Source organism: Entelurus aequoreus, linkage group LG02, assembly GCF_033978785.1.
Source record: "Entelurus aequoreus isolate RoL-2023_Sb linkage group LG02, RoL_Eaeq_v1.1, whole genome shotgun sequence".
Classification (NCBI taxonomy): Eukaryota; Metazoa; Chordata; class Actinopteri; order Syngnathiformes; family Syngnathidae; genus Entelurus; species Entelurus aequoreus.
Window position 1 is genome coordinate 64,192,111 of NC_084732.1, and position 26,288 is coordinate 64,218,398.

Genomic DNA, 26,288 nt, shown 5'->3' on the forward strand with positions numbered 1-26,288 from the left:
TGTCAGAAGAGTATAACATACAATGGAATTTGGAAAAAAAAAAGTGTAAAAATAAGAATTAGCATGTCACTAAACATGAGGTACACGTTTGTGTACTTATGGACTAAGTACATCATTTCAAAAGATGATTCTTAGTTTTTATTCTAATTAGGGTCCAACAAGCCCAAATAGCACAGAGAAAATAAAAAAAACAGCTTGGGCCTTAAGAGGTTAATATTATTATTACTACATTTGAATTGACAATGAAATTAATATTTTGCAAATGTTATTGTGTTTTTAATGAATAGCTGTGCAGAAAGAAATATGAAACGTGCAACTAAGGGGCGGCGTGGCGAAGTTGGTAGAGTGGCCGTGCCAGCAATCGGAGGGTTGCTGGTTACTGGGGTTCAATCCCCACCTTCTACCATCCAAGTCACGTCCGTTGTGTCCTTGGACAAGACACTTCACCCTTGCTCCTGATGGGTGCTGGTTAGCGCCTTGCATGGCAGCTCCCGTCATCAGTGTGTGAATGTGTGTGTGAATGGGTGAATGTGGAAATACTGTCAAAGCGCTTTGAGTACCTTGAAGGTAGAAAAGCGCTATACAAGTATAACCCATTTATCATTTATTTATAACTTTGGGCAATGATACCAAATACTAAACCGGAAAAAAATACAAATACAAAAATATAAATAATCCCACACTTCGGTACTTTTACCTTTTCTCAGATCCATGCATAAAAACTGAGGTTAAACACAGCAGGCCACTCCCACTTCTGTTAGAAGCAAAAGAAGCGCTTCCTAATCAACACATTTTGCTAACTTTGTGATTTTTTGTAAATAATCACTAACTTTTTGCAACACATTGCAAAAAAGTTGGCACAGGGGCATTTTTACCACTGTGTTACATGACCTTTCCTTTTAACAACACTCAGTAAACGTTTGGGAACTGAGGAGACACATTTTTTAAGCTTCTCAGGTGGAATTCTTTCCCATTCTTGCTTGATGTACAGCTTAAGTTGCTGCTTTAAACGACACAGCTGTTAAAAGTTTTTTGCAGGACACACACACACACACAGGTATTTAAAGGCCTACTGAAATGAAATTTTTTTATTTAAACGGGAATAGCAGATCCATTCTATGTGTCATACTTGATCATTTTGCGATATCGCCATATTTTTGCTGAAAGGATTTAGTATAGAACAACGTCGATAAAGTTCGCAACTTTTGGTCTCTGATAAAAAAAAACCTTGCCCCTACCGGAAGTAGCGTGACGTCAGTTGTTCACTCCCTCATATTTTCCTATTGTTTTCAACGCAGCTAGAGCTATTCGGACCATTACCCCATTAATTTGAGCGAGGATGAAAGATTCGTGGACGAGGAACGTTAGAGGGACGGACTAGAATGCAGTGAAATACATTATTTTTTTTCGCTCTGACCGTAACTTAGGTACAAGCTGGCTCATTGGATTCCACACACTCTCCTTTTTCTATTGTGGATCACGAATTTGTATTTTAAACCACCTCGGATACTATATCCTCTTGAAAATGAGAGTCGAGAACGCGAAATGGACATTCAGTGCCTTTTATCTCCACGACAATACATCGGCGAAACGCTTTAGCTACGAGCTAACGTGATAGCATCGTGCTTTAACTGCATATAGAAACAAAAAAAATAAACCGCTGACTGGAAGGATAGATAGAAAATCAACAATACTATTAAACCGTGGACATGTAAATACACGGTTAATGCTTTCCAGGCTGGCGAAGTTTAACAATGCTGTGCTAACGACGCCATTGAAGCCTACTTAGCAACCGGACCGCACAGAGCTATGCTAAAAACATTAGCTCTCCACCTACGCCAGCCAGCCTTCATCTGCTCATCAACACCCGTGCTCACCTGCGTTCCAGCGATCGGCGGAAGGACGAAGGACTTCACCCGATGCGTTTGGCGGCCCGGAGACGTAGGAAGTCAAGGTGAGGTCGCCGGCTAGCGCGTCTGCTCTCCAACAAAGTCCTCCTGGTTGTGTTGCTGTAGTCCGCTGCTAATACACCGATCCCACCTACAACTGTCTTCTTTGCAGCCTTCATTGTTCATTAAACAAATTGCAAAAGATGTCCAGAATACTGTGGAATTATGAAATGAAAACAGAGCTTTTTGTATAGGATTCTACGGGGTACCATAACTTCCGTTTAACTGACTACGTCACGCGCATACGTCATCATACCGCGACGTTTCAGCCGGATATTTCCCGGGAAATTTTAAATGTCACTTTATAAGTTAACCCGGCCGTATTGGCATGTGTTGCAATGTTAAGATTTCATCATTGATATATAAATTATCAGACTGCGTGGTCGGTAGTAGTGGCTTTCAGTAGGCCTTTAAGGTTAAAGTATCGGTCCTTTCATAATGCATTGATGCTTTAGTATTGTTTGGCCCATCACAATATCATTAATACTGTCAGTGATCAGCTGTCTTAAGAGATGTTTGCTACATATTGTTCCAAAATAAGTAGATTTATGTTTTAAATAACAATGGAATTACAACATCTGAACAAATGCACAAAACAGTAGTTGTGTTGTACATTGTACTTTTATTGTCATGTTGTATTATTTTTTTGTGCTGTCAAATGATTTTTTCAAATCATATTACTCACTTTTAAATTTGAATTACTCACATGTTATCTGCATAATTTAAAATAACTTAAAAAAAGGGTCCAATATTTGGACACAAATACAATTGTATTGTCAGAATAACTTTCAGAAACATTTTTAAATGGTTTACTTGAATGCACTACATTTATTTACTCCAAACTTGTTAACAGTTAAGAGTGTTTTGCTTTGACCGGATCACTGACCCAACCCATGCCATCTTTCAGGCAACCAACCCTGGTTAAAGTCATTGCATGAATAATGTCATCATTTTTTTCTGATTATTTACACGACTTAAGTCGTTATATTTGACTGCCCTAACTCTTATGGGTGGAACGATTCGTTTGAACGCCGATTCCATTCGATATTAGTGGTTGCCGACACGATTCAGGGACGATCTCCTTTCTTAAGAACAATACACTCCTGAACGATTCACTGAGTTGAAATCGATTAGAAGATTTTCAGGAAAACAAACTAAGCAGTGTGACTGTGAAATAAATATGAAGTTTCCTACATTGTATTCCTCTCATTTCTTGTAAGGGAATTATGTAAAAATAGATTATTGATACAAACAACAATTAATGGCCAATGCATTCATATCTTATTTGAATAAAGTTAAACCAACACTTTAGGTTGAATTAACAAAAGAAAACATGTTTTTCTCTCATTTTCAACATTCCAGAAAGGTTTAATAAAAGTACCTTAACCAACATTTAAACAGTAGATTTAAAGTACCCTGACAGTATCTGTTCTCCACCCTGGTGTCGCTAAGGACAGGGTCTCAGGTGTGTGGAAGCATGTACTCAATGTCCCCTCATCCCTGTTGATGGTGTTGGTCCCTCGCTTCCTAATTTCCATAACCTCCTTCATCCATCTCTTCTATTTCTTTATTTCTCATGAAATGACTTCTCGTGTCCCAGAAGTCGGTGCATCGCTGTAACTTCTTCCACTGTCACTTGCGTTGTGTCGGTCGTGTATTTTGGGGCTTAAAAGTTGTGTTGCGGCTTTATATTATTGTGTTGTGTCGTTTGTATTTGTTGTGGCTTTTGCAATCGTGCTGTAGCTGAAATGTTTGTGTTGTGATTTATGATATTGTCTTGTGGCGTTTTGCATTTGTTATGACCTTTCTCAACTTCCGTTGATATCGGCCATTTTTTGTTTTGATGACACCACAGACGGGTAATAGACTTAACATTTATATAAGTGCTACATTTCTAATTTCATAAAAAGTCTGACGTTCTTAAAATGTTAAGTTTTCCTTTTTTTTTAGCATCGATAAAATCGATTGATTTCCTTTTAAAATGATCCTGGATCGATCGATACTTATCTTTTGGAAGACAAACTTGCCGAGCACACATCAATATCTAAGTTTGGAATTAGGTTCATCAATATATCGATCTGTTGTCACACCCCTGCTAATAATTATACATTGTAAAGTGAACCCCCGTTTGTCAACTAATTCGAAATGTTATTAAAGAGTTGTCATTTAAAACGACCGCTTTGGTCAAAAAAAAATGTAGAGCCAAAAGGGGTCATTTCTATGACCAATGGGCCAGTTTATGTTGACGTGTGTTGCATTAGATCTGTCAAATGTAACATGTGTAATTAAAGATGAACAATGATGGCACTAATGAGGGATGAAAACAAATGGAGGTCAATGCACGTCAGTACAAAGGTGAGGGAGGAGACCGACTGTTCAACTTAATGAAAAATTTCACTTCAAAATACACCCTGACTGGATTATAAATACAACTGTGAGCAAGTTTTGAGCAAATAAATGTGCCTTCAGGTAAAACGTTTGAAAAAATGTTCCTGTTCGACGTTGTGACAATAAAATGTTGTGTCCAAATATTGGGGTCTTTTTTTAATCTACAGTACAGGCCAAAAGTTTGGACACACCTTCTTCTCATTCAATGCATTTTCTTTATTTTCATGACTATGTACATTGTAGATTGTCACTGAAGGCATCAAAACTATGAATGAACACATGTGGAGTTATGTACTTTTTTAAAAAAAAGGTAAAATAACTGAAAACATGTTTTATATTCTAGTTTCTTCAAAAATAACCACCCTCTGCTCTGATTACTGCTTTGCACACTCTTGGCATTCTCTCCATGAGCTTCACCTGTGAAGTGAAAACCATTTCAGGTGACTACCTCATGTTTTCAGTTATTTCACCTTGTTTTGTTGAGTACATAACGCCACATGTGTTCATTCATAGTTTTGATGCCTTCAGTGACAATCTACAATGTAAATAGTCATGAAAATAAAGAAAACGCATTGAATGAGAAGGTGTGTCCAAACTTTTGGCCTGTATTGTATATCGACAAAAAATCTTTTATCCACTCTCCTTCCAAAGTCAGAAGTAAAAGTACAATAGTTTTGACTTCGGGTGCATCCACTAACAGGTTCCACTACATCGAGTGGCTACTCGGTGTGAAATTTGATAAAGGAGACTAATCAGCACCATCAGGGACTAATTAGGGTAAAGAAGTTGAAGTTGAGTACTGACAGGACAACAAGTGATGACTAATAAGTGTCCATGAATGAAGGGCCCTAGGTAACAGAACTAGTAGGAGGACATTTTAAGTGTGTCTAAAGTGATGCACCTCAGATAGAGATGCTGCAAATGAGGACGCGATCTTCCAGCAGGACACTCAGGATGAGGAAGACGAAGTAGAGCGCGAACATGGCGAGGCCCAGCGTTCGGCTCATCTTCCAGCGGCAGGTGGCGATGGAGATGGTGACGAAGAGGAGCATAAGGAAGAGCAGCACGATGGCGCAGAACAGGCCGTTGGAGCTGACGGCCACAGGGGCGCCGTTGTGCAACAGCGAGTACAAGAGCCAGGGCACCGGCAGGCTGCACGTAAGAGACGCCATACGTAACACACACCTGTCTAACACAACTACAAAAGCAGTGAAGTTGGCACGTTGTGTAAATCCTAAATAAAAACAATGATTTACAAATCCTTTTCAACTTATATTCAATTGAATAGACTGCAAAGACAAGACTTTTAATGTTCCAACTGGAAAACTTTGTTATTTTTTGTAAATAATCACTAACTTTTTGCAACACATTGCAAAAAAGTTGGCACAGGGGCATTTTTATCACTGTGTTACATGGCCTTTCCTTTTAACAACACTCAGTAAACGTTTGGGAACTGGGGAGACCAATTTTTTAAGCTTTTCAGGTGGAATTATTTCCCATTCTTGCTTGATGTACAGCTTAAGTTGTTTAACAGTCCGGGGGTCTCCGTTGTGGTATTTTACGCTTCATATTGCGCCACACATTTTCAATGGGAGACAGGTCTGGACTACAGGCAGGCCAGTCTAGTACCCACATTTTTTTACTACGAAGCCACACTGTTGTAACATGTGGCTTGGCATTGTCTTGCTGAAATAAGCAGGGGCGTCCATGATAACATTGCTTGGATGGCAACATGTTGCTCCAAAAGCTGTATATACCTTTCAGCATTAATGGTGCCTTCACAGATGTGGGAACTAATACACCCCCATACCATCACAGATGCTGGCTTTTGAACTTTACGCCTATAACAATCCAGATGGTTCTTTTCCTCTTTGTTCCGGAGGACACGACGTCCACAGTTTCCAAGAACAATTTGAAATGTGGACTCGTCAGACCACAGAACACTTTTCCCCTTTGCATCAGTCCATCTTAGATGAGCTCGGGCCCAGCGAAGCCAGCGGCCTTTCTGGGTGTTGTTGATAAATGGCTTTCACTTTGCATAATATAGTTTTAACTTGCACTTACAGATGTAGCGACGAACTGTAGTTACTGACAGTGGTTTTTCTGAAGTGTTCCTGAGCCAATGTGGTGATATCCTTTACCGCCTGAGGGATCGAAGGTCACGGGCATTCAATGTTAGTTTTCAGCCTTGCTGCTTCCGTGCAGTGATTTCTCCAGATTCTCTGAACCTTTTGATATCACGAACCGTAGATGGTGAAGTCCATAAATTCCTTGCAATAGCTGGTTGAGTGAAGTGAATTACATTTATATAGCGCCTTTTCTCAAGTGACTCAAAGCGCTTTACATTGTGAAACCCAATATCTAAGTTACATTTAAACCAGTGTGGGTGGCACTGGGAGCAGGTGGGTAAAGGGTCTTCCCAAGGACACAACGGCAGTGACTAGGATGACGGAAGCGGGGATCGAACCTGCAACCCTCAAGTTGCTGGCACGGCCGCTCTACCAACCGAGCTATACCGTCCCAAGAAATGTTGTTCTTAAACAATTTGCTTACAGATTTGTTTACAAAGTGTTGACCCTCGCCCCATCATTGTTTGTGAATGACTGAGCATTTCATGGAAGCTGCTTTTATACCCAATCATGGCACCCACCTGTTCCCAATTAGCCTGTTCACCTGTGGGATGTTCCAAATAAGTGTTTGATGAGCATTCCTCAACTTTCTCAGTCTTTTTTGCCACCTGTGCCAGCTTTTTTAAAACATGTTGCAGGCATCAAATTCCAAATTAGCTTATATTTGCAAAAAATAAAGTTTTCCAGTTCAAACGTTAAGTATCTTGTCTTTGCAGTCTATTCAATTGAATATATGTATACAGTCTATTCAATTCATTGTATTCTGTTTTTATTTACCATTTACACAACGAGGGTTTGTACCTTAACATCAATGATGGTTGTCCAAGGGACACAATTGCTAGCAGCAGATACTAAGGCCAAGTATTTTTTTTTAAATAATAGTCATATAATAATCCAAATATACACAGTTAATGGTGTCTTGATATCGCACCGATATCAGCAAAAAAAAAAAAAACAATCAGATGATATCAGTTTCCAGATTTTCCATTTGTCATTTTTTTCCCCCAACAGTACTTTTAGTTTTTTTCCTTTTTCTTGTGTGATTTGGTGGGTGGAGCTAATGACGTGTCAAGGCTTTGAAAAGGAGTGACCTCTGCTGGCTGCCGCTAATATTCTTTCATTGTTTTACTTTGTTGATTTATGTGTTATGGAACACTGAAACTAAATATTGCAGGAACTAACTCCACAATGTTGCCATTATTGGACCCTGGAACGTATGCTACAGTGTTAATTAACATTATGCAGATGAAGTTGCTAGATTCAAATACTTTATTTCTTTCCGAGCCAATACTTGTTTCTCCACGATGCCCACTTCAATGCCAGTGTCTATAAAGGGGCGCCCACACCAAGTTTGGTCACAAGAGATGACCATAATGGCGTCGATATACCGTATTAGTTTTATCACAGCCTGCCATGCTCTACCCACGTTTAAGTTATACATGTTATTTAGGAAGAATACAAAGCCATTTAAAGTTTTTTTGGCCCTAAATATTCAAGAATATTGCAAAGTATAAAATGCTAAAATGACATTATTATGCTATCGTCGGAGACAAATGTTCTTAAATATTTCCTTTGTTTCCAGAAAAATGTCATCAGTTTTTGATATGTCCTTAATAACTTTAATAACTTTACGATTGCGGTTTTCTTATGCCGTACTTTTCGCATAATTCGCTTTTCGATGAAAAGCCCCAGTTTTTGTGTACTGTCCCAGTTATTGTACGCCAAACATTGCTTGTCACAAACTAGTCTGTTTTCCTGCCGAGCATTCCTCCGAATCGAGTGCTCATAAAAGTTAATTCATCATTTATAAGTATTTCACATTGTTTTCTGCATGTAAAACTATGTTTACTCCTCATAAAATAATTTTGTGTTAATGTTTTAAGGTGTCTGGAACACTTTCACTGGATTTACATTATCTCACGGGTAAAATTGTTTCACTTTTTGCACAATTTGATTTGTTCGGCCTTTTGATACATAAAACCCGAAGTAACGCTTTACTTACTTAGTATTAAAAAAACAAAAAAGTCAGCAAATTGATTTTTTACTAGTTTTTAAATACTCTGATCCCCCTAATGTCACTACCATTGACTCTTACCACTTTTAAAGCCCATCTGTGTAGGTTGGCGTATGTTTGTTGATGAACTTATTGTAGGTCTGTGTTCCCATTGTTGCTCTGTTGCAGGCTTTATCATGCTTACATTTTAAACTGGGATTTTTTTTTTTCAATTGCTGTATGATGGTCCTAATCGCCCTGAAAGGCACCTTATAAAATGTATAATTACCGGTATTATTATTATTATTTTATACACCATACTCCAGGGGTGCCCATTACGTCAATCGCGAGCTACCGGTCGATCGCGGAGGGTGTGTCAGTCTATCACCAGCCAAGCATTAAAAAAATAGTCCTAAAAATTAGCTATTATCAATCTTCACTATGACGCGACTTTTGTCACTTGATTGACATTTGTGTCATCTTGTGAGATGATGCTGGTTGCAGCGAGCTCATTGAGGAAAAAAAACGACTGACAGGAAGGCGATGAAAACTTTATTTTAACAGACTTTCGCACTGTACCTGCTGTCAAAACCCTAAAGACCGACCGCACAGTTCCTGTCGTCACAATAAAAGTGCTGCTCTATCCTGCCTGCGCTAACAAAATAAGAGTCTCAGGAAGCCAGAGCTCACACAAGCTAGCAAGCTATGGAGTTTGCCGTCAATGTATTTATTGTAAAGTGTATAAAAACGAGTTTGGAGGCTGGACAAATAAGATGCCAAAAACCAACCACTTTCATGTGGTATTGGACAGAAAGGAGGACTTTTTTTCTCCTCCATTCAAAAATGTGGACATTATCATCACTACTGTCTGATTCCAATCAATGCAAGTCATCAGAATCAGGTAATACACCAACTTATATTCTTGTCTTCATGAAAGAAAGTCATCTATGTGTTAAACATGCTTGTATTATCCTTACACACATTTAACTTGTTAACAAAAACATCTCTTTCATAAATAAACAAATATTAGTTATAAATATACAGTCATGGTCAAAAGTTTACATACACTTGTAAAGAACATAATGTCATGGGTGTCTTGAGTTTCCAAACATTTCTACAACTCTTATTTTTTTGTGATAGAGTGATTGGAGCACATTCTTGTTTTGTCACAAAAAACATTCATTAGAGTAGTTTGGTTCTTTTATGAATTTAATATGGGTCTACTGAAAATGTGAGCAAATCTGCTGGGTCAAAAGTATACATACAGCAATGTTAATATTTGGTTAAATGTCCCTTGGCAAGTTTCACTGCAATAAGGCGCTTTTGGTAGCCATCCACAAGCTTCTAGTTGAATTTTAGACCACTCCTCTCGACAAAATTGGTGCAGTTTAGCTAAATTTGTTGGTTTTCTGACGTTAATTTGTTTCTTCAGCATTGTCCACACGTTTAAGTCAGGACTTTTGGAAGGCCATTCTAAAATTAATTCTAGCCTTATTTAGCCATTCCTTTACCACTTTTGACGTGTGTTTCTTGTTTCATCTGACACCACATGGACAAAGATATGGGTGTTCTAACAGGTCAATGACCCCAAACACACGTCAAAAGTGGTAAAGGAATGGCTAAATAAGGCTAGATGGGATATAATATAATATTTTTTATTATATTTATATGTAGGTGTATATATACACATATATATACACATGACCAAGTCGAGGGGATCTACCTCATTTTCATTTATGTGTATATATATATATATATATATAATATATATAAATATATTTATATGTATGTGTGTGTGTATGTATATATATATATATACACACACACACCTACATATAAATATAATAACAATTATATGTATTATATTTATATGTATGTGTGCGTGTGTATATATATATATATATATATATATATATATATATATATATATATATATATATATATATATATATATATATATATATATATACACACACACACCTACATATAAATATAATAAAGAATATATGTATTATATTTATATGTATGTGTGTGTATATATATATATATATATATATATATATATATATATACACACACACACATATAAATATATTTATATGTATATTATATATTATATATATATATATATATATATATATATATATATATATATATATATATATATATATATATATATATATATACACATAAATGAAAATGAGGTAGATCCCCTCGACTTGGTCATTTGAAAAGTAGCTCGTCTGCTGGAAAAGCGTGGGCACCCCTGCCATACGTTATCCATATCAGGACAAATGCTATTAGTAGACAAGCTTTAGATTTAATTTATTCTGTGAGGTTTGATATTGATACTACTATTAAATGTTTTAATGTTTATTTTATGACTGATATATGGAGTTAAAAATGTTTTGTGTTTTTTTTATGTGACAATGTCTCTTTGATGACTTACTGTTGAGTTTCAGGTGCTGTTTTTTCAGAACATTTCGTATTTCTAAGATAGACACTGAATGTTGAGATGGAGTTGAGTAAGTACTCACCCTACAGTAATGTCAAATATGTTACTCCCCACTGAGCTGGACACAGCCATGTCTCCCAAACCCTTGCGGGCCACAATGACGCTGGTGATGAGGTCGGGGATGGATGTCCCTGCCGCCAGGATGGTGAGACCCATGATTTCCTCTGAGATACCCATCGTCTCACCCACCTGTACCCAGGATAACAATGTGAGCATGCATCACTACTGCTGCATTTACCTACTAATAATTAAAGTCATTGAGTGAATGTGAAATTATTGAGGGAGCAGCTAACCTGATGAGCCCACCACACCATCAGGTAGGAGAAAACTGCAATCCACAGGATTGAGCCAATAAAGGTGAAGGTAAAGTATTTCTTGGACATCTGGAAAATATATATATACAGTATATATATATATAGATATATATATATAATAAAAAAAACATTTTACATGCTGAGGAAAACATTTCTTCTTGTGATGCATGCAAGGCTGACTGCTATTTTAGCATGACGGTTTAAAGCGAAAGTGTCCAAGGGGACATTGTTGGCTTGTTTTTATTATTACTGACCCTCAGCATGTTGTAAAAATAAAATTAATCTATTATCAGTTAGAATATAAGATGTCACACTGGTTGTATCCAGTTAGCTTAGCATAAACTGTTTTAGCCTATTTTAAACTCTATAGGATTTCATGCAAATTTAACCAATCTCCATCAAATTGTGCGCAACCTCGCAAATGTATCCAATCCCGCAATTTCCCATCACATCAGTTGGTCAAATTCGCCAATCAAATTTGTCCCCGTGCAGCGCTCAAACATGCATGTCAACTTTCTAACCCAGGGCTATTCAACTGGCGGCCCGGGGGCCAAATCTGGCTCGGGAATTGCACCATAAAACTTGAGGGGGACTAATATTTTGCAGCAGATTGCTGAAAACCTTAGAGCGCTGTCATAAAGATGATATTTGACTAGCTTTTTTGCAGTACTGTAGGTCCTTAAAAACAACAGAGCTGTCACAGAGGAACTGCTTGTCTTTTAATCTATGGCAAGCCATTTGGTGAAGTAAAATGATTAAGGTATGATGCATTGATATTTTAAACTCCCGAGAGTCTGTCCTCTACAGGGGGCATTTGTGTTTTGCATTACGGGGCAAAAAATTTAAAATCTAATGTCTACTGTAGAGGACGCTGGTTCTCTGGAAAATATACAAAATAAGACTAATAGTGAAGAGAGAAGTCTGGTTCCCCGGTCATTAGCTTTCTGGAAATGTGGGGGACCCAAAACAGTTAAAGCTAGTCAAAGATTATCTCCATGACAGCCCGCTAGTGTTTTTTTAAGCATCTGCTGCAAAAATTTGAGTGTCTCAAGTTTTTTAAGCCATTTGTATAGCCCAAATGATGAAAAAGAGGATCTAAAGTTTAAGAACTTACTACTGACTGCATCTGAAGTAAACAAGCTACAGCAACACCTTAGTTAAGTAAATCACATTACAAAAAAATGTATAAAAAAATTAAAATAACTGCCAAAAAGGATAGGACTTAAAAGGGTGCCTTGAGAAACGCCTCAGTTATGTAAATCACAGGTTTGGACCTCAGTGTTTGCTAGCAAGGTTAAAAGGTCAACGCAAGGATCTCCCAAAGTGTTTACAGTGGTCCAAGTTCCTGTATATAACAGGAGCACTCTACTGTTTTTAGGAATTTGCTAGTTGAACAGCCCTGATTTCGTTGACTAGCCCTGGTCTAACCGATCAGATGTGTCCCTGCATTGCCCACATCTTTACTTACATTGACAGATGTAATACGTCAATGTAATCAATGTAATCTCTCTTTTAGCAACAAAAATCACCACTTTATGTTGCACTTAAGAGTTCCCAAATGTCAACAAAAGCGGGGGTAAACTGCGTGCGTCATGTTGGAACATGTTTACCATGGACAATCACTTTTCACAAGTCTGCAACTTGTGGACGAAAAAGCAGAAAAAAACAAGAAGGGATCTGCTAAATTGCTGTCAATGTTCAAAAATGTGCTCTGCACTTGGTTTTATATGCAAATAAGGCATTATCTTTAGGGTTAATGTTACAAGATCACTTCAAACATTGATAAATTCATAAAATAAGAAAATGTTTCTCAAAACTACGGAACTTTGTGAGAAAAGCATTTGAGGACGCAAGGATCACAAAAAAAAACATGGAATCCTGGAGTGAAGACTTAATAAATAGCGATTGTGGTGTTAACAGGTGCTGGTTGGTACACACACCGGGTTGCGGACATCAGGCAGGGTGAGCCACAACGGGAACACAATGGGCAGCAAGACAAGGTACGTGGCCTGCTTGCGTCTGCTTTCCGGCCAATCCAAAGACAAGGGCGCATTTTCCTCTTCCCCTTCGTCCTCTCCATTGTCGTCCTCACTTTCGCCGGAGTTGCTGCTGTCACCGTCACCACTCCCATCGTCACTGCTGCCTCCCGAGCTCCCCTGAGCAAAATCAACCGTTATAAGCACATTCGCCTTAAGCAGAGTGATTCCATATAGGACAATAAACAATATGGATGTGCGGTGGTCACAAACATTAATAGGACCCTACAGCAAAGATGTTCAAACCTTTTTCAATGAGGGCTGCATACTTAAAAAAAAAATCAAAGGATGCTTAAATTAAAGGAGAACTGCACTTTTGGAGGGAATATTACCCATCATTCACAATCCTGACACGTCTTTCCTTTTTTTCCCTGATTTTATCGATATCAGTAATTATGGGTACTCTCATCGGTATTATATGGAATTGGTGTAAATAAATTATTACTATTTTTATAAGCACAAGAGCTTGTACACCACGATCATGATGTAACATCTCAATGCAGGGAAGTCTTTTATTACCACTTGCTTTTTAATTCTTAAACAAGTCAACTAGGTTTGCGGTGCAATATGCAATGCTGTTATGTCATCATCATGTAAAGACTACACAGGTCCATCACTGTGTTTCTATTCATTACAATTACACTCAGCTGGAAATAATATTTATGTATGGCATTCATGTGCAATTCATAGACCTTTTACATGATATATCATATAAATATATAAATCAATACAATCAATTAGCATGCTAGGTGGGTGTTTTATGCCACGGAGTGACGTCGAACTTGAGACCTTTCAGCAGATGCTATCTTGCTTCAGAGCAACTTTATGGATTATTATATTATTAAAAAAAATTTGACTTTTTTGAGTGGATTAATATTGGCCTGTGGATTACTGGATCGCGAGGATGACGATTGATGAAGTGCGGTAGTGGTGGTTGTGAGTAAAGCACGTTTACTTCAAACAAACTCTTTTTAGAGGAAATATTGCTGTGTTGCAAACTTGTGTGGTGTTTCTTCCTTATTTGTGATTATTTCAAGCTGATTATCTCATCCTACCCGTGTATTCCCGTGTCTTTTTTAAAATATGTTGCAGTGGCACGTGAAGTGAATGTGACAGCGTGTCATAGTTACGACGGTCAACTGGGTGAAAAAAAATACAGATGGCCGTATCATTTGTCCAGAACCTTAACGGCCCTCCTGGACCGACCCAATTAGGAACCGTACCAAAATATACCGTAACTACATTCTTAGTAAGGACGCCAGAAAAGTAGTTTGGTGGTGTTCGCTCTTACAACAATGTCGCTACAGCTTGGTTAATATGCAAGTCACTGCATGTAAATGGAGCATTGTTATTTTTTTATAGGGCCTTATGGGTGGAGTATATAATACCTACCTTTTTAGCAAGCTCTTAGAAGCAGTTTTCCTAAATTTAGAATTCAGAGAAAAGGGAAATACATGTGTGTTTGTGTCTCAAATAGGGATTGTGGATGGTGGACAAAATTCCCCCAAAAAGTGCTGCTCCCCTTTAAGTACATAAATAAATTACAATTTCTATAATCTGTCTGATATCGGGTCTTTTTCTTCTTGTCGCTATCCAAGTTTGATCCACATTTCCAGTGTTGTAGCAACCAAGCACACAAAACGTCAATCCCTACTCTGTCATTTTGCAAAGAAAATAGTCACTTTTCAGCTTCTCCTTTTTTTTGTTTGAAATTAAAAAGAAAAACACACCTGTGAGCCATCACAGTTGTTGTCCATGCTCTTGATCTCCTCAGCTGAAGGCTGGGTGGTAGACTGCTTGACTGCAGCGATGTTGGATGCACCCGCGGGAGACAGCTCACATTTTGGCTTGCGATCTTCATCTGAAACAAAACCAAAAACAAACGCAAAAAGCAGAAGTTATTTTTCTAAAACTGGGTAAAAATGTTGATGCCAACATTAGTTTTCAATTCCCTGAAAAAACATTGCTTTATGTTATACAAATGATGATAATGTTTTGTAAGCTTAGAGTGAGATGATCAGAAATGGTGAGCCAGCAGGCCCTCTCTCAGGACATCCCTGACCTCTGACCTAACCAACTAAAATTGTCTTCCATTTTCACTTCATTTACTAGAGACCTTTTAAACACAAGGCAGAATAGTGTTTAGCATTTGTGCCTTGCAGATTTTAATATCCATTTGCATGCCCTCTAGGTGCTCGAGCTTCCTCCCACAATCAAAAACATGCGTGTTGGGTCAACTGGAGACTGAAAATTGTCTGTATCTGTGAATGAGAGTATGACTGTTTGTGATTGGCAGAAGACCAGTCCAGGGTATGCCCCACCCAAAATTAGCTGGAATAGGCTCCATCTCACTCAAGTAATGACCATAATGATGTTTAAAACAACAACTACTAGGTAGGGCCATATAATCAGAAAGGCTCTGACCACGTTCGAGTCAATTTACGTGCACTCTTTATATTTTTAAGTACTACTGGCAATTGGAGGGTTCCATTTGATTAGCAACTTAAAACATTGTAATGTTAATGCTGAAATGGGATCTAAAGAAAATGTTAAGAGTTGGGTTGCAGGGCCGAAAAAGACAACTTTCAATGGTGGTTTAGCGGTTGAATTGCAATTACCTAGTTTCAAGATTTTACACATTTCTTATTTGAACTATTTAGATTACAGGTGTCACCTAAATATATGAAAATCAATGCACATATGGCAGGCTTGGCGAATTTTAGCATAAAATAATCCAAACATTGTTTAGCAATCTCAACTCTTATACATCAGATTCTAATGTAACATATGAAACTAATTAATAGGATCATACTAATGGTGACACATTACCACCAAAAGTAGCAATAATTGAATTGTACAAAACTATCCATCCATCCATCCATTTTCTACCGCTTGTCGCTTTTTGGGGTCGCGGGGGGTGCTGGAGCCTATCTCAGCTGCATTCGGGCGGAAGGCGTGGTACACCCTGGACAAGTCGCCACCTCATCACAGAGGTGTACAAAACTTTGTACACCTCTGCGATGAGGTGGCGACTTGTCCAGGGTGTACAAAACTAAGAGCACCTAAACTATTAAGCCCTGTCTGTACAAAATAACACATTAAAGATGCATGGCTGACTGAAGCACTCAGCATGAAGGGTTGGAATTGGGGGTTAAATCACCAAAAATGATTCCCGGGCGCGGCCACCGCTGCTGCTCACTGCTCCCCTCACCTCCCAGGGGGTGATCAAGGGTGATGGGTCAAATGCAGAGAATAATTTCGCCACATCTAGTGTGTGTGTGACAATCATTGCTACTTTAACTTTAATATGCTGTTTTTATGTGCATATAAAATATTGTGGCTTATGCACAAATGTTAAAAGGATGACAATGAGACAATTAGTACTGTTCGGCCCATGGCCTAAAGTGTACTTTGAATTTTGGCCCCTGTGCAGTTGATTGTTTTAGATCAGTGTCTCAAACTTGTGGCCCGTGGGCCAAATGCGGCCGGCAAGACAATATTTGGTGGCCCCCACCTTAATATGAAAGTATAATGTTAGTGCGGCCCACAAGTTTTATATGAATGGCACTTTACAGTGTTGAGTGCGGAGCTTAATGAACGTACCAATCACGGAGGGGTACATAACTCAGGGGCGGGACATCGACCGTGCTTGATGCAAGCAGAGAAACATTTCTCAATGAGTGAAAGTGACAGCAGCGTTGCCCTGGAGAGTTTTCTTCTGTGCCTGGCTGCCTGCCTCGTTTCTATTGGGCACACGCGGACATTCGTCCCAGCGTGCTGTGTTTACAACCCTTCCAAAAACAAAACAAAAATTCATGTTGCTGCCCAGCAAAACTTAGTAAATACTGTATACTGTATGCATGTCTCTCTCTGACAAAATAAATCAAAGTGATGCATACGCGGCGGGATAAAAGAAAATCAAGGAACTCAATGTAGCCTAATGTAGGCTGCAGTCAAATAACGACACATGTCCGTCGGCGATAACAGTCCCCTATAACCTGTGCCTATTATAGGGTTGCACCGTTAATTATGGGTCTTTATTTTTTATTTGCATCGCGCTATTTGCATTGTATTTGCATTGTCTCACACGATGAACACTACAGTACATATATTTCTATATGGTGTCAGTTGTTTTTTGTTTTTATGACTACGTTTACAACAATAACACAGCAGATAAACACTCTCGGAGCAGTCGCTTTTTTGCGCTTGCTATCCCTTTACTTTCTACCATCTACAAATGCCATGGTTAAAGGTGTGGCGAAATTATTCTCTGCATTTGACCCATCACCCTTGATCACCCCCTGGGAGGTGAGGGGAGCAGTGAGCAGCAGCGGTGGCCGCGCCCGGGAATCATGTTTATGTCATCATGAAAAGACATGAACATCGAGCACAAAAACAAAGGAAACTGCTACTGGGCTATTATTCGGCGACCGCCGTGCTGAGGCTGTAAGAACATGAGCGGAATTAACGCATATTGCGTAAATGAAGTTGTCCGTGCATAGAGACGTTCTCCGTGCGTGCGGCTGAACACAACAGTGACACCAAGTGGAATTAAAATATAATCCACAGCCCCAAACATATATTCATTTTTAATGTATTATTTATTTTTCATTTTATTTACTGTTAAAAAAAAAAAGAAGAAAAAAAAGACATTTGAGAAAACACTTTTTTTTTTTTAACAAAGCTATTCTTGTGGAATGCCTTATGCAGGCCCAGCCTCACCCAGACTCTGTCTCCAGCGGCCCCAAGGTAAATTGAGTTTGGGACCCCTGATTTAGATGTTTTATATTTACATTACTTGGAAGGCACTTTTTAAAAGGGGAACTGAACTTTTGGGGGGAATTTTGCCCATCATTCACAATCATTATGAGAGACAAGAACACACGTTTCTTTTTTTTTTTTTAGGATTCTAAAGACGCTTACAAAATGCAAAATGTGGCTAATGGGAGTCACCACTGTAGCCTTCAAAGCCCTCAAAAACAACTTCAAAATTCTCCAACTTTTTATATACACGCTGCAAGTATATTTATAATGTAGTAACAGACTCATTCATAACAATATGTAATATTTACGATATTTTAGTCATTTTAAGCATTGCCGAAACTTCTGTCCTCAGCGCATTTATTTTTGTTTCCATAGCAACGCACTTCCAACTACCAAAAAATGTGTGTTCTACTTCCGGAAACAAACGCGAGTGTGTTATAATCATGGCAGACTTGGTAATAGATAACAAAGATGACTGTATTTCTACAAATGAGGATTCAACTTATCTTTTTGAAGCTGAATATATGGAGGATGAACAACTGCTTTTAGAAGCGAGCACGAACGGAGAGTGAAACGTTGGAGCAGACGGTAGCCGAGAGAGTGAGGTTGGCGTGACTTCCATCCATCCATCCATTTTCTACCGCTGGTCCCGTTTGGGTTACGGGGGGTGCTGGAGCCTATCTCAGCTGCATTCGGGCGAAAGGCGGGGTACACCCTGGACAAGTCGCCACCTCATCGCAGGGCCAACACAGCGTGACTTGACGCTGCAAATGTGGAACTTGGAGCCAAGTTGTACCAATAAAACAAGAAGAAAAGATTTTCCCCGGCCAGTCCATCGAGTAAGTCACTATAATATTGAACATAATACATGCAGCACATTACCGTACAACCACAGTACATACACTGTCGAGCTAGCTGTGTAAAAACACAACATAAAATGTGGGCTAATACTTTACAGATACTGTAATATGATTGTTCATGATTTTCAGTAAGTACAGATTGGTGTCCTATCGCATTGTGTTGTATATTATAAACTCAAAAGCCATTCAGCTGCTGACGCAAAAGCTAGCTTATAGCTGATACTGTAGCATGCAGTCCTCAGTGTTCGCTCTTACAATAACAATGTCGCTACAGCTTGGTTATTATACAGGTTACGGAACATAAATGAAGTATTGTTGGCGGTTTTTGGATACATTTTTAAAGTAATTTAGAGGCAGAATGGATTGCTCCCATTTCAGTAAGTCGGCCTGGTCAGTAAGGAGCACAAATGTCTGGAACTCAGTACCTGAGGAGGTTAAACTGGTCACAACATACAAGGCCTTCACAAAAAAATTTAAAATGTGGCTTATCAACGCCTACACTGCCAGCACTTTAAGATGAGCCTGTTTTGATGCTAAGATAAATATTATGTTGTGATGTTGTATTTTTTTTTTTTATCATATTGTATATGTATTGTGTGCTTTTTTTCCTTTTCTCTCTCTTTCTTTCCTTTTTCTTTTAAATTGTAATTTTACTGCCTTTTTTACATCATAGCCAGGGAACTACAGATGAAAACTAGCCTTCTGGCTAATTCTGGCTTTTTTAACCATGTGTAGTCATGTGTTTTATGAAATTGCATTGTCCCCTTTGAAATAAACTAATCTAATGTAATCATTAGCTGCATTGCCACCTAGAACGAGCCGATTAGAATGCAAAAAAAACCCCAAAAAAAACTTGTCTTCTTGTCTCTCATAAGAATTGTGAACGATAGGCAAAATTCTTTAAAAAAAGTGCAGTTCTCCTTTAAGTTCATATTTATGTTTTCTTAGGGTTTGTGCTTATTCTTTATTCAATCCTACTATTACTCCAAATTGTTATTTATGGTTCAGTTGCTATAATATACACAATTCAAATGAAGATATTTTTCATGAATTAATTTCTTATCTTTATGATGCAGAATATATGTTTAGTAGTAGCAGTACGAGTCATTTGGTAGGCCACAAACAAAATCTTGTTCAGGGACACAAACAGACAAGAGTCAATCAGCATAGTACATAGATGCATGGATTTATACAACCATGGTTTGTGATGATTGTTTCAGACCCGCTGAGTCCCCTTTAGGCTCTCTCACAACCACTTTGCTATGCATCTCAGGCATCTGAAGCACCTCATTACCCCAAATGTGATGCATGAACACAGAACTCTGATTACGGGGATCCTCCTTCAAATCTAATCCATCACTAGCATTCAGTCAATGAGCAAACGTACACAGATGAGAATATCCAAATAAATGGGTGCTTTAACCTTTACCAACACCCAACTGTTAACAAAGACAACAAAGAAGACATTAGCTTGCTAAGACACATATTGTTTAAACATTCTCAGCATGTATTATTGTATTGTGTATTTCTAATCTTACTTTTCACATAAAATGTATCACATAATCTTTTCACAACAGCACTGACTAAATCACTCAAAGCACACCAAATACATGGACGTGTAAGAGAAAGCCTGCAAATGTACTTGTGAAATTGGCCAGAGACATAAGTAGAATGGGCGATAATAAAAATATATTTTTTAACCTACGACAATTTATTGACATGGTTTTCATTTTTGTGCATATTTTTTATTCATTATTTCATTTATTCATTTTCATGTTCCGATATAATTGTATACTCTTCCTTAAGAGCTGCTGCGGTAATTTGATGTTTGTCTTGACTACAATGACAATAATAATAATGGATCAGATTTATATAGCACTTTTCTTAACACTCAAAGCGCAGAAGCCATCATTCATTCAGTCCACATTTACACGTTGATGGTGGTAAGCTACATTTGTAGCCCCAGATAACCTGGGGTTGATTGACAGAAACATGGCTTCCAATTTGCGCCTACGGCCCCTCCGACCATCCCCAAACATTCATGTGAGCACACTGGTAGCAAGGTGGGTGAAATGTCTTGCCCAACGACACAAGCGCCGTGAATAAGATGGCGGAAGCTGGAATTGAACCTGGCACAGCAGCTCTACCATCAGAGACACGCCGTCCCTACAAAAAAAATTTCTGGTGGCAAATATTTTCTACCAGCGTAGCCTTACAGCGCAGTTACCTACGCGTGTGACGTAAGGTGGCACACTACTTTTGATGTGGCTGTCAAAACCACAAGTAACTTTTTACTTGTGCAAGCAACAACCAACACCACACAAAAATGAACTTTATATCAAATAAGAAGGGGCAACATCACACAACAAACAACACACAATAAGTAGGTGCGCAGCCACGCACATACACACACTCCTACTACAGGAAATAATGAACAACCAATCAATGACTGAAGTGACATGCTTGAAATCCTGCAATACCTAGTTTGTTGACAACAGGACTACAGCCATCAAAGCACATTCAATCGCTTTATTAACTAGCACTAACAATCCAGTGAAAAGATTCAACTGAGCTGCCGCCACTGCCCCCAAACTGCCACTGCTAAGCTAACAAACACAGCTGCTAAGATAACAATCATTATCATTTAAGTTTGCTGCAATCAGCAGCCAGCTGACAGAATCACTTTGGATCAGTTCTAAAGAATATACATCTTAATTGTGAGATAAATGGTAAAAACATGATTTGCAGAACACCGGTAATTAGACAGTAGTTTTGTTGCGATTGTATCACACTGCTTAACAATTACGAAGTTAACAATACAACGTTAGCTTAAACTAACTAATTTTTTATAGAAATCATCCTTTTAGGTGCTCAAAATTTTATTGCTTTTTAATATGCTTATTTTCCCACTTCCTGCTCCTCGCAGCACAACACAGCACCGGTGTCTGAGAAGCGTGATTTAAAATGAAGATGAAGGAAAGATTACTTTAATTCACACTCACTGTAATCATGTTTTTACCATTTAGCTCACAATTAAAACATATTCTTAGAACTGATCCAAAGCAATTCTGTCAGCTGGCTGCTGCTTGCAGCAAACTTCTATGACAGTGGCCGCACTGTTTACACCGATAGTACAGTTCATATGTGACACAATCATTCAGTTCAGTTCATTTAATTTCGGACACGCATACCAGATTACAATTGTGTACAAACTAAGTTTGACAGTTTCATTTCAACATGTCCGAAAAGGAGTAGGAAGAAGCAAAGCTTATTAAATCCCACCCCTTCTCAACTAAACATAACAATTCTCAGAGCAATATAAATCTAAGATTGTTCAATCCTTGTGTTCAGTATACACCACTTAAAAGTTTTTACACAATTGGATCTCAAGGCGAACCGTCAGCACAGAACGTGAGCCTAACCCTACTTTCACAGATGAACCCAAACCCAAACCCCAGCCGCACATATCCAAAACTCTAGTCCGCGGCGCCCCCCACACATCCCACTGCCCCCCAAGCATCCTGGCAGACGGCAAACCCCACAGGGTGTGTGTACCATAACTGGTGCAACAAAACTACTAGCTCTGTTCGCATTGGCACATCTTGACATCCCAGGACCAAGATCGATAGTCATCGATCCTCAGTTCCTCGCCATTGCAAGGCCCCAAACAAACCTTTCCAAGAGGAAAATGGCTACTTAGCCCAGAATCATGAAATAAGAGTGCAGCGAAATTATGAAAGATACATCCAAATAGAAATAGGGGTATTCATGCACACTGCATGACTCGGGTATTAGAATCAATTCCATTCATTGTCAAACGCGGAAGTGCAGCGTCGAAGTGTTTGAGTGTCTAATTGTCTTTATGCAACACACCTTGCACACTCACACGTTCAGCGCTAATATTTAAAAAAAATAATGCAACTTTGTTGGCATTATTTGTCATTAAGCACCCATCATGTTTTTAACATTTAGGTTTAGATTTAACATTTAGCACTGAGATTTGGATTTAAGGTTTGGATATATAACATTTGGCGCGCACATTGAATATTTATCAATCAATCAATCAATCAAAGTTTACTTATATAGCCCTAAATCACGAGTGTCTCAAAGGGCTGCACAAGCCACAACGACATCCTCGGCTCAGATCCCACATCAGGGCAAGAAAAAAACTCAACCCAATGGGATGACAATGAGAAACCTTGGAGGTGACCACAGATGTGGGGACCCTCCCCTGGGCGACCGGTGTAATGGACGTCGAGTGGATCTAGCATAATATTTAGCGCTCACATTTAGATTTAGATTTAACATTTAGGTTTAGATTTAAGATTTATATATCTATACAGATTTATATATTTAAGACTTAGGTTTAGATTTAACATTTAAACTTAGATGTGATGAAAAGTAAGTTAAATCTGAGAAATATATCAGCTAGAAAAGTGTGACTTAACTTTTACATTCGGCACCCCATAAGTAACTATATCGAATTTATATTTTAAAGAAATTTGACAAACACAGGTAATTAGACAGTAGTTATGTTGCTGTTGTATCACACTGCTTAACAATTATGATGAAGTTAAGAATAGTACAATACGTTAACATAAACTGACCCATTTTTCATAGAAATTTTCCTTTCGGCTCTCAAATTTTATGTCGATAATAGGTGGCTATCTACTTAAACTAGCTCTTTAAAATAACAACATGGTGGACCAGGACTTGATGAATTGGTTGACATTGACAGGTGATCAACATAAGCTGTACCGACATAAACGGGTTCCATTGTAAGTGTACAAACTAAATTGAAGTATTCTCATGTGACTCACCTTCCAAGTGGAACTGATGTGACTTTCCTGTGTCAGGGACATTCTGAGGCTTTACTCTGTTCTTTGCTGGGGTCAAGAGATTTATTCTGTTAACTATTGTTAAGTATAAACCTGTCACACACAATGCTAAAAAGGTTTAAAAAAAAAAGATAAAATCTACAAAGGTGGCTTCCTCTTAAATAAAAGTAAACATTATATTAAAAGTATTTATTTATTAATTTCATTTATCATTTATATGTATTATCACATAACTGTCTGCATGTACAGTGCATCCGAAAAGTATTCAAAGCGCTTCACTTTTTCCACATTTTGTTATATTATAGCCTTATTCCAAAATGGAAGAAATTCATTTTTGTCCTGAAACTTCTATAGACAATACCCCACAATCACAATGTGAAAACATTTTTTTGTCTCTGTATATTGCTGCATTCATTGTTTCCTCTATCCTGACAAGTCTCCCAGTTCCTGCCACTGGTTTCCACCAAACATGACGCCCTGGCATTCATGCCAAAGAGTTAAATTTTAAATTTTTGTCTCATCAGACCAGAGAATTTGGGCCTGAGGGTATTTCAGGTGCATTTTGGCAAACTTTTTACTAAGAAATAGCTTTCGTCTGGCCACTACACCACACAGGCCTGTTTGGTGGATTGCTGCAGAGATGTTTCTCCTCTTTCAACAGGGTAATGCTGTAGCTCTGACGGAGTGACCATTGGGTTCTTGGTCACCACCCTGACAGGACTAAGATGAATGCATTTACAGAGACATCCTGGATGAAAACCAACACTTCTCATCCAAAGTGATGGAGCATGAGAAGTGCTGCTAAGCGGAATGGGCAAAGAGGAATTGGCGAAACTGCCCAAAAATAGGTGTGCCAAGCTTGTAGCATCGTACTCAAAAAGACTTGAAGCTGTAATTGCAACCAAAGGTGCATCAACAAACTATTGAGCAAAGGCTGTGAATACTTATGTAGACCTACATGTGCTTTTTTTTTTGTTTGTTTTTTTTAATAAATTTGCAAAATAAAAAAAAATAAAAAAATCTAATTGTCATTATGGGGTATTATGTGTAGAATTTTGAGGACAAAAATTGATTAATTCCATTTTGGAATATTCCTGTAACATAACAAAATGTGGAAAAAGTGCAGTTCTATGAATACTTTCCGGATGCACTGCAACAATAATTGTTTTCTGTGAAACGTGTATTATGTTGTTATTTTTGGGTGTCAAAAATCTTAAAAATTGCTTTGGTTTCATACGATACGGACTATTACTAACAAAACCGAAACCATTGTTATGGAAAACAAAAGCCAACAAACCTATGAAAAAAACAACCCATAAAAGAACTGTCCTCTAAAATATTCTCACATAATTTAAAAGTACTTGGAAAAAGTTAGTTGATTAAACCAAATGCAAAAAAAAACAATGCAAACTACATCACAAACTGCATGCAAACACACAATCACACTACAATCCCATGTTGACATGCGACTACAAACTTACATGCAACAAACCCACCACAAATACCTTACCTTTCTTTTGCATTAACCCCTCTCCTCTGATATTGCTATTAATGGAGGTCTCTGAAGAAATGCACATTAATTGTAAGTACACTATCACATACTGGTAAATGTATGAGCTTCTTAAAATAGTCTTACATTTTCACTGAGAAGAAAAAGCTTAAACTATATATTTGACATATTTTATGGTCAAATCATGCCTTACAAAGTTTTTAAACACAAATGCAGCACAAGGAAGTACAGTGAGGCCAGAATAGTTTTAGCACTCTTACCTCCCCTAGCTTTTATTGTAGTAGGGGGTTTGAACGCCCCACTAACAGTTGAATCTGGAACAGAAATCACAAGTCTGTTTCTGGTCTTGATAACACTTTGTGTACCCACATAAATGCACGTGATTTGTATTTTACAAATGGTTACCTAAAGTAAAGACTGATCAGGGGTGGGATTAAATACTTCTGCTTCTACAATATAGTTTTAAATGAAATTACGGATTTAAAATCTATATTTAAACTGAATTATTCTCTTAATTTTCTTTTTATTCACTAAATTAGCTACTTGTATTAACATTAAATACAACACATTAATTTAAAGTTTAAAAAACTCCAAATGAGCCAAATCTCACCGCACATGAACCTCACCACACTTCACTAGATTCCCTGATGTTTTTCTTATCACTAAAATTTCCCCCTCAAGTCAACGCCGACATACATTGACTGCATTCGTCAACATGTGTTGTAATATTGGTAACTACATAATTATCAAAAAGCAGCATTAAACAACAACAGAAAGCCAACTTCTGTCTATCTACACTGCATTAAAATCTGCACTACAATGAATTAAAACCAGCACACAGTGACATCCTGTTTGGTGAAAAGGTTCACAATAAAAGCATAACAGTGTTTATTGTACCTGAGGAATAAACACACCCGTAACAGTATGATGTTTCCATCCAAACAGGAACAGTCTCCTTGGTTTTGCTGTTTAAAAGCCAGATCCAATTTTCT

At 38.1% G+C, this 26,288-nt stretch overlaps 1 protein-coding gene across 4 annotated transcripts in view; it reads right to left on the reverse strand.

Annotated features, from left to right (window-relative positions):
• Positions 1-4,868: 4,868 nt before the first annotated feature.
• Positions 4,869-26,288, reverse strand: part of LOC133637772 (sodium/potassium/calcium exchanger 1-like) — a 40,065-nt gene continuing 18,645 nt past the window's right edge. For 2 of the 4 annotated variants that reach the window (XM_062030517.1, XM_062030515.1), the window contains exons 5-12: positions 25,557-25,610; positions 25,297-25,347; positions 23,769-23,834; positions 15,055-15,185; positions 13,229-13,444; positions 11,268-11,357; positions 10,997-11,163; positions 4,869-5,489 (exon numbers count right to left, since the gene is read on the reverse strand). In XM_062030517.1, coding sequence (XP_061886501.1) covers positions 5,240-5,489; positions 10,997-11,163; positions 11,268-11,357; positions 13,229-13,444; positions 15,055-15,185; positions 23,769-23,834; positions 25,297-25,347; positions 25,557-25,610 — 1,025 coding nt within the window. In that variant the 3' untranslated portion in view covers positions 4,869-5,239. The remainder of the gene's footprint in view (positions 5,490-10,996; positions 11,164-11,267; positions 11,358-13,228; positions 13,445-15,054; positions 15,186-23,768; positions 23,835-25,296; positions 25,348-25,556; positions 25,611-26,288) is intronic. The other 2 variants (XM_062030516.1, XM_062030518.1) reach the window with 2 other exon arrangements.